This window comes from Sander lucioperca, chromosome 6 (genome assembly GCF_008315115.2).
Source record: "Sander lucioperca isolate FBNREF2018 chromosome 6, SLUC_FBN_1.2, whole genome shotgun sequence".
NCBI classification, from domain to species: domain Eukaryota; kingdom Metazoa; phylum Chordata; class Actinopteri; order Perciformes; family Percidae; genus Sander; species Sander lucioperca.
The window spans coordinates 21121651-21136650 of NC_050178.1; the positions used below are offsets into that span (position 1 = coordinate 21121651).

Sequence of the window (15000 nt, forward strand, 5' to 3'; positions counted from 1 at the left end):
GTGTGTGTCTGTGTGTATCTGGTTTGAATCCTGTGCTCCTATTGGACAGATTTCGTGTTGGTGTGGGAGGAGCCTATAAACTCGCAGAAGGAGGAGAGGACAGGCGTTAGCTCCGCCCGCAGGAAGTTGCGGGAGGTGTTTCTGAATGAACTGCGAGTGTCCGGACTGCTGCTGGAGCAGGTGAGCGAAACAAACACACATCTGAACAAACACGACCGTTGAACTCCTTCAGGTACAACAAAGTCCGTACAACCATCAATCACTTAGTCGCTTTGTAACGGAACAAATGTAGTGATTTTAACCTAAAACAACATCTTTTTATCAACTTAACAAAGTAGTTTTGGTGTCTAAACCAAACACACACACACACACACACACACACACACACACACACACCGAACCAAATGCTCCTCTGGAGTCAGAATAAACAACATATGGTCGTACAGTTTGGAGGACTTGTTGTACTTTCTCTTCTGTTGTGTCTGTGTGTTTGTGTGTGTGTGTGTGTGTGTGTGTGTGTGTGTGTGTGTGTGTGTGTGTGTGTGTGTGCTGGGGGAAACCTTGTGAAGATGTGTGTTAACGTGACGTTTCTCCGTGTGTCTCTGCAGAAAGACATCCTGCAGACGAAGACCAAGATCAGTTTCGTGCTGCTCAGCGCTCCGTGGAGCGTCCTGTGTTTCTACGCCGAGGAGATCAGCCTCAGAGTCCCTCTGCAGGTGGGACAACAACGCAGTGGGACCTTTTTTGAACGCCTTTGACCCTTTTCTGACTTTATTTTTAAGGATTATTTTTTTGGGCTTTTTGCCTGTAATTGGACATTTGTAACCCTACAGGACTAATATTCAGTATCAGTCAGCGTCCACTAAAAGTTCTGTTGTTGCCGCTGACAGACTCAGATTATTATTCTAAGTGTCTGACAACATTATGGGATGGATCCCTACAGAGATAGACCTTTTAGTTAAAGAGGAAGATCCTTTTAGTTCAACATGAAACAGCCCCGAAATCACCATCACCAAACTACACCAGACTCCATGTAAATAATCAGGACTTTTATCATCGTAAAACACACTTCATTCAAAGTGGACAGAAACTAAATCAAACTACCAAAAGCCGTCTTGGTTCATCTTTCCACTGTTCCAACAATCACCACTCTGGTTTGGTTGAAATAAACCCTTAATTCACCCATTTACATGTGGAGATATGCTGGCTCTATACACGCTAAAAGTCCTGATTATTTACATGGAGTCTGGTGGAAATATGCTGGCTCTATACACGCTAAAAGTCCTGATTATTTACATGGAGTCTGGTGGGTTTGGTGGTGGTGATTTCAGGGCTGTTTTCCAACAGGAAATAGGGGAGAGAGAGGGGGGGTGGGGCATGCAGTACAGGGCTGCTGGTTGGAATCGAACCAGCGGCCGCTGCGGGAAGGACTGAGCCTACATGGGGCGCGTTCTCTTTTTCGAGGCTTGTTTTGATTCTTTTGAAAACAAATGTTCCCTTTTGACCCTTTTTCACAAGGCTTTTTTCAGCACTTGTTTTCAATCTTCTGACGCTTTTATGTCGTGTCCTGCTGCAGGTGGTCAATGCTCAGATCATTAACTGGTCCGAGCACTTCCTGTCCCGGCTGTCCCTCCCCAACCCTCTGTCTCAGGACGTCCCGAACCCCCCGCCAGACTACTTCACCTGCCAGTTCAGGACCACCAAGCTGCAGAGGTGAAATATCACACAACCCTATTTTCCAATGGTTTTGTGTGAAAACATTAGACAAAAACGTTGGAAAACAGCCCTGAAATCCCCATCACCAAACCAACCAGACTCCATGTAAATAATCAGTACTTTTAGTGTGTATAGAGCCAGCATATCTCCACCAGACTACATGTAAATAATCAGTACTTTTAGTGTGTATAGAGCCAGCATATCTCCACCAGACTACATGTAAATAATCAGGACTTTTAGCGTGTATAGAGCCAGCATATCTCCACCAGACTCCATGTAAATAATCAGGACTTTTAGTGTGTATAGAGCAGCATATCTCCACCAGACTCCATGTAAATAATCAGGACTTTGAGTGTGTATAGAGCAGCATATCTCCACCAGACTCCATGTAAATAATCAGGACTTTTAGTGTGTATAGAGCAGCATATCTCCACCAGACTCCATGTAAATAATCAGGACTTTTAGCGTGTATAGAGCCAGCATATCTCCACCAGACTCCATGTAAATAATCAGGACATTTAGTGTGTATAGAGCCAGCATATTTCCACCAGACTCCATGTAAATAATCAGGACTTTTAGCGTGTATAGAGCCAGCATATTTCCACCAGACTCCATGTAAATAATCAGGACCTTTAGCGTGTATAGAGCCAGCATATTTCCACCAGACTCCATGTAAATAATCACTACTTTTAGCGTGTATAGAGCCAGCATATTTCCACCAGACTCCATGTAAATAATCAGGACCTTTAGCGTGTATAGAGCCAGCATATCTCCACCAGACTCCATGTAAATAATCACTACTTTTAGCGTGTATAGAGCCAGCATATTTCCACCCATGTAAATGGTTGAATTTAAGTTTCAGAGATCATTGTTCCCATCAGACACTTAGACACAGAAACATGGAGACATAGGGTCCAGGTTGGAAAGTGTGCTACAGAATTTATTATTTCTATATATATAATTTAAAGATTAAGAGATTATTTCTGTCTGCAGCTTTCTGGGCAGCGAGGACAGAGATACTTTCTTCAAGACGACTCAGAGACACAAAGTGGTGAGTCAGACTCAGCATCTCACACAAACACACAGACTGACACACACACACACACACACACACACAGCATTTTGGGATGCTTTTTTTTTTTTTTTTTACTATTTTGGGATGTTTTTTTAAGCGCTTTTTGTGACTCCTTTTTGCAGCTTTTCTCAAAGTCTTTGTAGTTTGATGTGTGGTGTGTTTCACCAGAGAACAAACAGAACCAACTGTCCTCTGTCCGCTGGTTAAACACTGAGCTGAGAAATATCAAACTACCAAACACTAAACATGGGCGCCTGGGACCGCGAGTACAGACGGAGGTTAGGTTCCCTCCCCTCTCTGTCAACACACTACACAAACCAAATGTCAAACTCTCTGTTTGACATTTGGTTTGTGCAGTGTGAGGTGTGTTTGTGTGTGTGTGTGTGTGTGTGTGTGTGTGTGTGTGTGTGTGTGTGTGTGTGTGTGTGTGTGTGTGTGTGTGTGTGTGTGTGTGTGTGTGTGTGTGTGTGTGTTACCCTATCAATTCTCAGTAAGTGTGTGTTTTGATAGATTGTGTTTGGGGAGGCGTCGGCGCTCGCAGCATCCGTCTGCTGACTGACACATCCTGGTTACTGAGAGTCTCTGAGCCAATCAGAATACGGCTCTAAACTCTGTTCAGAGTCTCTGAGCCAATCAGACCGAGGCAGGAGACTCTGCTCAGTGCAGGGGCGGAGCTTCATCACGGGGCCCTCTGCTACCAAGTCATTTTAAAATTAAAACCGTAAAAAGAGGTAAAATATCTGATGAATGCATGTTATAATGGGTCAGTTGTTGAGCCAAGTCAGCTTATAAGTCAAATAAATCACAAAGAAAAGACACATTTAACAAGTTTGTGTTGACGAACAAAGAAAACAGTTTGCCGGTCAAGTAGAAATGTTTCAGCACCACGGACAGAGACAGATGATGGACAGAGACAGCTGATGGACAGAGACAACTGATGGACAGAGACAACTGATGGACAGAGACAGCTGACGGACAGAGACAGCTGATGGACAGAGACAGCTGACGGACAGAGACAGCTGATGGACAGAGACAGATGAAGGACAGAGACAGCTGATGGACAGCTGATGGACAGAGACAGTTGATGGACAGAGACAGCTGACGGACAGAGACAGTTGATGGACAGCTGATGGACAGAGACAACTGATGGACAGAGACAGCTGACGGACAGAGACAGCTGACGGACAGAGACAGATGATGGACAGAGACAGCTGATGGACAGAGGCAGCTGATGGACAGAGGCAGCTGATGGACAGAGGCAGCTGATGGACAGAGACAGCTGATGGACAGAGACAGCTGATGGACAGAGATGGTGCTGAACAGGCCAAGAGCTCTCAATCAGTGCCACACTATATAACTGACATGGCTCTATTATATATATTGAACACAACGTTTGTTTACAACTCCATAGGTAGACTAAATGTGCTACATGAAAACTGGGATGAAAACTTTGAGTAAAACAGATTTATAACTTTCTGAGTGACTTATTCATAACTCAAATATAAATTCTTAATTTTTTTTCTTACCATTTTGTTGTCTGCTTAACGATCCTCCAGAACAAATACATCTAACAGAACTATATACATATCATGGTCCCTTATTACATCTTCATCCTCCTCTCCTTCATGGTGGCCAATCTGCCAACCACGTTGTCCTTGTTGATATGTCTGTCCCTCCACACTCAGCCAGGTGAGATATGACAGCCTGGCCTCATCCATGCACCAACGCACGTATGTCTTAATGAGCCGCAGACGGCTGAAACTGATGGGAAGGCTTTTCTAAATCCTGTGGAGAATGGTCAGGTGTGGGTAGGCTCTATCCATGGCGTTGGTAATGAGTCATGGCAGGACGGCGTCGGTGGTGAGATCCATGTTTAACTCAGAATACAATGCACCAAAAGAGAGAAACTCCTCCACTGGTCTTCTGGCTCGGGCCATATACATGTGTATATATATATATATATATATATATCCTTCTCCCATGATGCTCTCTGCCTGTGTGTCCCTTTATTTTAGCTGACTGATCTGTTGGCTTGTTGTTTGTCTGGACTTGATGCAAACCAAATCTCTCGCTCTACGTGACTAGACCCATATCACACACACACACACACACACATACACACACACACACACACACACACACACACAAACACACCCACACTCATGTCATGTCTCATCATGTGATGTGTGTCCCGTCCTGCAGCTGTATGAGATCCTGGCCCGGACTCCGTACGGTTCGGTGAAGAAGGGCGAGGTGGGAATCGACCGGCTGCTGAGTGAGAAGGTCTTCTCTGCTGCCTACCCGCTGCATGAGGTGTGTGTGTGTGTGTGTGTGTGTGTGTGTGTGTGTGTGTGTGTGTGTGTCTTTGTGAGCCTGTCTGTCTTTTTCCCTGTCTGTCTGCCTGCCTGCCTGTCTGTCTCCCTGTCTGTCTGTCTGCCTGTCTGTGTGCCTGATGATTTTTGAGTATTTCTTTGACACTGTTTAGCTCGTCCTTTCCTTCTCTTCTTTCAGGGCGGTTTCCAGCCCCCGACCCCCCCGGTGCCCCCCGAGTCCTTCGGTCTGAGACAGATCCTGTACTCGTACTGGGCCACGTGGTCGTCATGGAGACGCTACCAGCCTCTGGATCACATGCGGGAATACTTTGGGGAGAAGATAGCGCTGTACTTCGCCTGGCTCGGTGAATATTAACTAAACTGTCTCTAACTTTAGTTCCCAAAACAGCGGAGAAATACTCACGTTTATAAGTTAAAAGTCCTGGCGAGAGAGAGACAAACGTCAGAAAGAGCAGCAAACACTCTGAAAAAAGAAGAAAAACACTTCAAAAGAAGCAACAGAAACGTAAAAACAAAGCAACAAGACGTCAAAAGAGAAGAAAGAAACACACACAGGCGTGCCTAGTTTCGCATGCAAGTCTCATGTTGTGTCGAGCCTTCTTAGTGGTTTAAATATAACTATTTTGAAGCTAGCATCAAAGTTCCCCTAGCGCTCCCATTCAAAAGGCCATTTGACCCAAAAATTAAAATACGGTCAATCTTAAAAGTGGCGATTCCGTCCTAAATATGCGTTTAAACTAAAGTTTGACTCGGGTACATTCACAAAGAGACCCTAGGTTGCATCTTGGCGAGAGTTAGGGTTTAACTGCTGTCACATCCCTTGACATGTCATCTCCTTTCCCCTCTTTCTTTTTCTATTTTTAGCCCCCGACAGCTTTTTTAATTTTGATCTTTTTCCATAGACGACAACTCACTACTCTTACCTGCTCACTCAGCGCTCATGGACTGCAGGACTTTTACTGTAACAGAGTATTTACACAGTGTGGTGTTAGTACTCTGACTAAAGTAATCTGAGTACTTGTCTGTCTGCAGGTTGCTACACCGGCTGGCTGCTACCGGCGTCTCTGGTTGGGACCGTGATCTTCCTGTTTGGGTTCTGGCTCATGGCCACCGATGTTCCCGCGTACGTATTCACTCCGTCACGCTCTGCCTCTCAACGTACGTATTCACTCCGTCACGCTCTGCCTCTCAACGTACGTATTCACTCCGTCACGCTCTGCATCTCAACGTACGTATTCACTCCGTCACGCTCTGCCTCTCAACGTACGTATTCACTCCGTCACGCTCTGCATCTCAACGTACGTATTCACTCCGTCAGGCTCTGCATCTCAACGTACGTATTCACTCCGTCACGCTCTGCATCTCAACGTACGTATTCACTCCGTCAGGCTCTGCATCTCAACGTACGTATTCACTCCGTCACGCTCTGCATCTCAACGTACGTATTCACTCCGTCAGGCTCTGCTCTCACGTACGATCACTCGTCAGGCTCTGCCTCTCAACGTACGTATTCACTCCGTCACGCTCTGCCTCTCAACGTACGTATTCACTCCGTCACGCTCTGCATCTCAACGTACGTATTCACTCCGTCACGCTCTGCCTCTCAACGTACGTATTCACTCCGTCACGCTCTGCCTCTCAACGTACGTATTCACTCCGTCACGCTCTGCATCTCAACGTACGTATTCACTCCGTCACGCTCTGCATCTCAACGTACGTATTCACTCCGTCACGCTCTGCCTCTCAACGTACGTATTCACTCCGTCACGCTCTGCCTGTGTGTGTGTGTGTGTCTGTGTGTCTGTGTGTGTGTGTCTGTGTGTGTGTGTGTGTGTGTGTGTGTGTGTGTGTGTGTGTGTGTGGGTGTGTGTGTGTGTGTAGGAAGGAGTTGTGTGACAGCGGGGACAGCTTCATCATGTGTCCTCTCTGTAAAGTCTGCACTCAATGGAATTACTCCAGCATCTGTCTCTCCTTCAAGGTACCTGTCTGTCTGTCTGTCTCTCTGTCTGTCTGTCTCTCTCTGTCTGTCTGTCTGTCTGTCTGTCTGTCTGTCTGTCTGTCTGTGTGTCTGTCTGTCTTTTTGGGCGATGTTTTCCACATTTTTTCTGTGAAAAGAAAAAAGACTTAAAGTGCACTCCTTGAGTGTAATCTGAAAGACCCAACCATGTCATAAAACTGTAAAACTTAACAGTCACCTTTAATATAAAAAACAAGAGCTCTTATTTTGCAAAATAAAAAAAGTTGCATAATCCTTGCCTAATGTATATTTATGTTTTTCTTTAACCCTTGTGTTGTCCTCGGGTCAACTTTCACCCGTTTTCAAAGTTTTTCATATCAGAAATATGGGTTTCAAACCAAATTGCCCCAAAATAACTTGGATGTGTGCATGTAGGTTGTATGGGACCCATACAATATTCTTCACAGGTAAAATGAATGATTACTTCCGTTGAATTTTGGGTGTTTTATTCAATTTCATATAATTTGAAAAAATCGGTTTAAATGGTTTTAGAACTAACTAACTGACTAAACTTTGACATAAACCAGGCTGTGATTCACTCAGCATCCTCTGATCTTAACTATTAGTCAAAATAATTCATAACTTCTTTTTTGTTTTTCTTTTTCTAACTCAAAAATTAGGTAAAATGTCATATACATTAGGTTTAATGACCACAATTTCTTTCTTAAAAGCGTTAAAAAAGTGACAAAAGCATAAAATAAGGGACAAAAACATCAGAAAAAGCCCCCCACAAAAGTTCATTTTAAAATTTTGACTCAGAAGGACAAGTTCATGGTTGACAGGAAGACAACACAAGAGTTAAGACTGAGGAATTAAATAAGATTAAACAGTGTGTGGTTACCATCAAAAGTAGGCTATTAAGACATTCCTATTTAGGTACAAAGGTCTCAAATCTCCCCAAAGTTAAGGGTGTAATAACTGAGGTTGGATTCATCCAACACATCAGTATAGTGGCCAAAAGCTATCTCAGTAGGGCATAGCAGATATAAGGTGTTATTATCACCAAAAGTATGAACATTACTGTAAATTAAAGACTCAGAAGTTATCTGAAAGACCCAACCATGTCATAAAACCGTAGAATTTAAAAGTCACCTTTAACATAAAAAACAAGAGCTCTTGGGTTCTTCTCAAAGTAAAAACAATGCACCATCCTTGCCTACTGTATATTTCTGATTTTGAAGACAGGAATTATAGTACGAAAATTTCCCATCATAAATTTGAGGCTGCTTTTCCAGCCATACCAGTCTGTCTGTGTCCCAGGTTCAGTAAGGCTTGGATGCTTTGAGATCAAGGCCTTTGCCACATCATTAAACTGCTCATCTGTAGGGTAAGCATTGAAGGAATAAATGCCTTCGGAAATTTTTTCAAGGATGTCTTGCTTCATGTCGCGTGACGGACACAGCCAAGTACCATCTTTTAAGTAAGCAAGATCTGCTTGCCCCAATTTGTAATTCACGTCAACAGAAAAATTTGGGATCGGAAGAAACTGTGGCCATTGTTGTCTTGCATTGTTGACGGGTGATCCTGGTGGCGACAATATGTCTGTGTCAGCCTCACTGTCAGACACTGAAGTTGACACAGGTGATGTAATGGCGGTTAGATTTAGTGTGACCGTGGGGATAACTTTTAGTGTTGCTTTATCGGACAACTCTGCCATATTAGTTAAGTTACACAAAGCTTGATCAAAATCCTGATCTTGATATTGGATGTCAAAGTCATACTGGAGCTTTAGTTCATCTTTTAGGTGGCTATTCAGCTCTTCCACATCCTGCGGTCTTTCAGTGACTGTAATCTTTCGGATGTCATCTTCATTTATGATGACTCTGAGTAATAATGTTGGAACCATTCTAATGAGGCTGTAAAAAAAAAAAAGGAAGTTAGATAGGAGATTTGTTTCCAACATTACTTAGCACAAAATATACCTTTTAAGTGTAACTAGCTGCCTGCCTCTAATGCCGTAGACTGATGGGGGAAAAACGTCATTCAGTTCAGTTAAGTCGGTGACCAAGAAGGTGGATATATGACCCCCACACAGTTCATATGCCCTAAGATGTTCGTCGTACCAAGCTGTCATAAGTCTGCAGACAAACACAATGTTAGTGTTGATCACCACAATCTTTGTTCTGAAATCTGGGAGCCCAGAACAAGAACCAACAGAAACCACCATGTCTGCACTGTACTTAACGCTGTCTACGCATACAGGAGACACCACAAGGATTGTGCTTTGCCGGTCATTCATTTCAAATAGTGAGTTCTGGACATTTTCTGGAAATGAAGAAACCATCACAGACTTCACTTTGGTAAGTTTGATGGATGGCTTAAAAAAGGAGGTGGCAGCTAGATGGAATGATATCATTTTCTGATGCCTTACAGCTAAAGAGAGGGCTATGTTCTTGAAGTTGTTGGTGTGACGGACCGCTTTTTTGAAAAACTTGTGTTTCCCCTCAAAGCGCATTGTCCACACATGAGACAGAGGTCCAAACATCTTAATGGGCCCAGGGTAATGTTCCACATAGTGGTGCTTAGGTCGTAGTTTTTTGTCAGGGAACACTCTTTGAAATGCACCTCTGTGTTCTGAAATTTTGCACTGCAGAAAGTACACAGACTCCTCTGTGAAGCCTACGGACAATGACAACTCCACTACATCTTTTAAGTGCATCAACACTTCCCAAGTCTCATCGCCCTCTGGGATGAGATGGCCTATCAAGAGAGGTAGCATTCAAAGAAGTGCCCAATTTTTGTGGCCATTTCCCCCAATTGTTCCCTTTGAGGCAAATGTTTTCCCGATGACCTGAGGTTGATTCGTTTTGTCAGAAAACGAATAAGGAAACTGTTTGATGGCCATATTCAAATTAAGAAGTGAGAAGTATCATTTAAACACAAGGCCAATTCAAAAGGAACAATGCCCTCCAAGAGATCATGCAAAAGGTCCGGTGGAAAACCATTAACAACATGAAAGTGTTCCAAGCTATCACTCAACAAGCAGCTTCTTTTTACAACATACTCTCGAGCCATGGTTTCATCCTGCAATACCTCTTGCACCTGATGCACTTCTGTGTGTTGTATTCCTTCCCGCGTGGCCATACAGAAACGACACGTGACTAACTGTGAAGCTTTCAAAGAATCCCCCCAAAGCGTGAGCAGCAAGATTGTCTGCAGCAACAAATGATACAGTGCCTCTAATGCTAGCTCCTAACCGCTCAATATACACCTTGACGCTCAAGAGAGACAACATCCTTAACAAGACAGCAAAGAATTTCATCGTAGCCATATTCCTTAATGGCGTCAACCTTGCAAAGCAGTGCAAGCTGAATGGCATGAAGTGTGGAGCGATATTTTGGGTGGAGATTGCCAAGCACCCAGTAGATGGCACATAGCTTGTGCTTCTTTCTAGACAACCCCAAAGGGTTTGCTCATCTGCTCAAAATCATCAATGTACAAGAAAAGCGAAATTCTGTACTCTTCCTCCCTGTGAGACCTGTATCCCTGTGACACATTTATCTCTGCTGTCATGGCCTTATCTAAAATCTCTCCATTGTTAAGCAATGTCTGAAGCATTTTGAGAATGGGAACATACACAAATGTCTGCTTGTTTTTTAGAAGAAGCTCCTCAGGCATGATGCCCGAATGATGCCCGAATGATGCCCGGTTGCTAACAGTTGATGTGAACCTTAATGTAGAAGTGAATTTGAGAAAAACATTACTCTCAGTAACTCTTACTATCTCACTCACTAAAGTCTCCACGATGCTGCTGCAGTACTCTTTGAACTGAGGATCGCAACAAGGGCTCTGACAGCAAATACATTTGGTTGATCTGCTCTATTGCATCTTGCAAGGCATTTTCAGTGACATTGAGAATCGATGACATTTTCAGAAATAGAGCAGCTACATTATGTTCTAACTGTCTTTCCAAGTCACCCAGATCTTCATCAACCTCAGAAACCTCCAACTCAACATCAGCTTCAGTTGCATCATTTACAAGTTGAACGTCCAAATTACCAGCAGGTTCAGAAAGTACACTGTCTCTAATCTCAGAAACAATTTCAGGTTTGAATGGCCTCTCATTTTGATGCTCTTTGCTTTTGTGCGCATTAAAGGTGGAATAAACATTGCTCCGAAAGTTACCGTCTTGATATGGACATACAACTATTTGCTTCAACTTCAACTATCTTCGCAAATGTGTGAAAAATGTATTCTCATTGCAAGGATCCATAAAGTCACACAGCTGACAGTGAAATACAGATTGCCCTACCCTCCCTGGATCTTTCTGAGTGTGCCATGTTGCTAAATGTACCTTGAGTGAATTAAAAGTTTTAAAAGTGCAAATACATTCCCTATGAAGGCATGGGAGAGCTGAGCGAGCGTGGGACCCATGTTTCAGGCGATAATGCTTTAGCAAATAGCCTCTCTTATCAGCATGAAAAGTGCAGTACTTACAGGTCCACCGCATTCAGGGATTTGGTCTGCTTGACAAAATCTAGACAATAGGAAAACAAAATTACAAATTAACTCAATTATAATAGAAATAGTAAACCACATTTACCCAATCTAATCTCCATTCAGAGTTTTTAGAAATAATCGTTTTCAGTCATAAAACCTGTAAATGAAAGGCCAAACCGCATGGAAATAAATTCGTTTTTTTTTGTAAAAGGGATCTCGAATGCTTTGCTAAAACGATTAGCGCACCCGTGGCTTAGCTCAAACTGTTAATGCATGCTAGCTGCTAGTCTGATACAGACTGTGCAGATCAGATTATTAACTTCCAAAAAATATAAGGACCAGGTTTAAAAATACGAGATGTTTGCCAATCATGAATGAGTTCCCTAAGGAATATTCATGAGTCTTCCCCTACCATCCTGCAAAAAAAAGCTCGCCACCAGCTAACCCTGACATTCTTACCCTAACCATAACCAATCCCACTCCTCTTGCCTAAACACAACCAATCCCACCAGAGCAGGCTAGTACTAGCCAATCAGAGGGAGAGTAGGGCGGGTTCTTCCCCTACCATCCTGCAAAAAAAAAAAACTCGCCACCAGGAAGCTAACGTTAGTTTAGCTAACAGCTAATTCAGCTAACCGCTAGCTGACAGCTTGATTCAGTCTAAAATAACGTTAACTCAAAATAAACACTGGGAAAAGCAGGCTACATCTAAATTAAGACTTTAATGTAATAACAGTAAAGACAAGTATTGATTGATTGTATTTTAAATGAGTAGAAGTAAAAAATAGAACTGGTAGTGTAAGGAAAACCGTCACGTTTTCTACTACGTATTTATGCGTATGCGCATATCGGATCGTGCAGGCAGCACACACCAACGTGTAACGTACAGTACACCAGAGAGGCTTCTGCGCATGCCCAAATGTTGGACTAGTGTTTTGTGAGTGACCTGATCTTAAAATGACTTAGTTGGTTTGCATTTTCGCTCTATACCTCAAATAAAGTGAGTGTTCTCAGCATATTGGTCAAAACTAAGTCAAGCCCACTTACTATTTCTTATTAATTTGTGTAAATGTTAGAATTTACAGTGTAGCAGTAAGTTTAACTTCCTGTGTGCAGGTTGCTGTGGTGCTGATGTTCCTCATCGCCATCATTCTGTATCGCACGATCCTGAGAATCGTCATCTCCAAGTCTAACAGCTTCTTACCGTTCTATGTGAGTACAACACACCACACCTACACTGGTTCTTAATATATGAATAAGGTTTAATAGAAAGATCAGAGGCTCCAGGACGCTTCCCTGAGGGACTCCAGGACGCTTCCCTGAGGAACTCCAGGACGCTTCCCTGAGGGACTCCAGGACACTTCACTTACTCCGGATTTCCACTGAATGCAGAGCGTCTGCGGACCGGCTCCGTAGTCAGTCAATACCCACTAGGTCCGGATTTGTTGCGGCACGGCTTGGCCATGACTGACAGCTGTAGTCACGAGGACCCACGAGATCTCACGAATTCACGTAGAATAGAACCACAAAACTAACAACAGTTTGTTTCCCTCCAGAGGAGTAGAGGGGAAACTACTCTGAGCTGTGTTTTCAAGGTGTAGTGCAGGGAAATATGATCCGCCGTGAGCACGCTGGATTTTATTTAGAAAATTAACCGGATGTTTATTTTGTTGTTTTATTTCTGTGCTTGATTTCCTGTCCCGCACTATCTGCTGTGTGCTGAATTGCTGAGGAGGTCACCGGCGTCCGGAAAAAAACTTTTTTGTGTGTGTGTGTGTGTGTGTGTGTGTATGTGTGTGTGTGTGTGTGTGTGTGTGTGTGTGTGTGTGTGTGTGTGTGTGTGTGTGTGTGTGTGTGTGTGTGTGCGTGTGTTTAGGCCGCGAGGATAGCCAGTCTTTCAGGATCTGTGTTGAACCTGTTGATCATCATCATGTTGTCCAAAGTTTACACCTCTCTGGCCCACATCCTCACACGCTGGGGTGAGTCACGCTTTAGACTGAACGTCTCTCTCCTTTTTTTAGTAGTGATAAATTATATATATATATTCATACATATATATATATATATATATATATATATATATATGTCTAACGATCTAATAATTTCAGTGTGTGTGTTTGTGTCTGTGTGTTTGTGTGTGCGTGTGTGTCTCTGTGCGTGTTTGTGTGTGTCTGTGCGTGTGTGCGTGCGTGCGTGTGTGTGTCTGTCTGTGTGTGTGTGTGTCTGTGTGTGTGTCTGTGTGTGTGTGTCTGTCTCTGTGTACATGCGTGTGTGTCTGTGTGTGTGTGTGTCTGTCTCTGTGTACATGTGTGTATGTGTGTGTGTGTGTGTGTGTGTGTGTGTGTGTGTGTGTGTGTGTGTTTCCTCTCAGAGATGCATCGGACTCAGACTAAATATGAAGACATGTTCATCCTCAAAGTTTTCATCTTGAAGTTCGTCAACTTATTCTCAGCTCCAGTTTACATCGCCTTCTTCAAAGGCAGGTGAGGACATCTTCAACCAATCACAGCGGGGCTCGCAGGTTCAGCCAATCATCAATCAAAAATTATATATATATATATATATATATATATATATATATATATTTCTTGATGCTGCACTTTCATATTTCATTATTTAAAGCTAATGTACTTGCACTTACTACTTGTTGTCTGGGGTTTGCACCTTCAGGGTTGAAAGCATTTAATTGGAAGTCGCTTTGGCTAAAAGCCTCAGCTAAATGACATGTAATGTAATGTAATATAATGTAATGTAATGTAAAGATGTCCAGTATAGAATTCAATTTAAAATTCTGGCCCTTACTTTTAGAGCCCTGCACAGTCAAGTTCCTCCCTACATCTCTGACTTGATTCAGCTTCATACTCCCATCCGTAGTCTGAGGTCATTAGGTCACAGGCTATTAGTGGTTCCCTGCACTCATTTTAAAACTAGAGGGAATCGATCATTTCCAGGCAGTGGCTCCTAGGCTGGGGAATGACTTACCTCCCTCTCTATGTTGTGTGAATTCTGTCGAATCTTACTAAAATAACATTAACTCAAACTAAACACTGGGAAAAGCAGGCTACATCTAAATTAAGACTTTAATGTAATAACAGTAAAGACAAGTATTGATTGATTGTATTTTAAATTAGCACAAGTAAAGAATAGAACTGGTAGTGTAAGGAAAACTGTCACGTTTTCTACTACGTATTTATGCACAGGTTGTCTCTTTGGAACTACAGCTTGCGAGGGACCTGTAGTGGGACCGAAGAGGGAAAAGTTGCATAGTATGCCTTTAAAAAGCAATTGAAGACTCTATGTAATGTAATGTAATGTAATCACAGCGAGGCTCATCTGCAGAGCCCTGCCTTGTTGGGCTGAAACAGGAAGCAGATGTGGAGTCAGATTCACAGTTTTTACTTTCAAAATAAAACCAATCA

At 43.0% G+C, this 15000-nt stretch overlaps 1 protein-coding gene across 3 annotated transcripts in view; it reads left to right on the plus strand.

Moving 5' to 3' along the window:
* ano7 (anoctamin 7) overlaps window positions 1–15000 on the plus strand; it is a 69821-nt gene that overhangs the window by 45353 nt on the left and 9468 nt on the right. Inside the window, exons 15-16 of one of the 3 annotated variants that reach the window (XM_031303806.2) lie at window positions 13458–13560; window positions 13953–14064. The exons of the other annotated variants lie outside the window; for them this stretch is intronic. Coding sequence (XP_031159666.1) covers window positions 13458–13560; window positions 13953–14064 — 215 coding nt within the window. The remainder of the gene's footprint in view (window positions 1–13457; window positions 13561–13952; window positions 14065–15000) is intronic. 3 annotated transcript variants of the gene reach the window in all.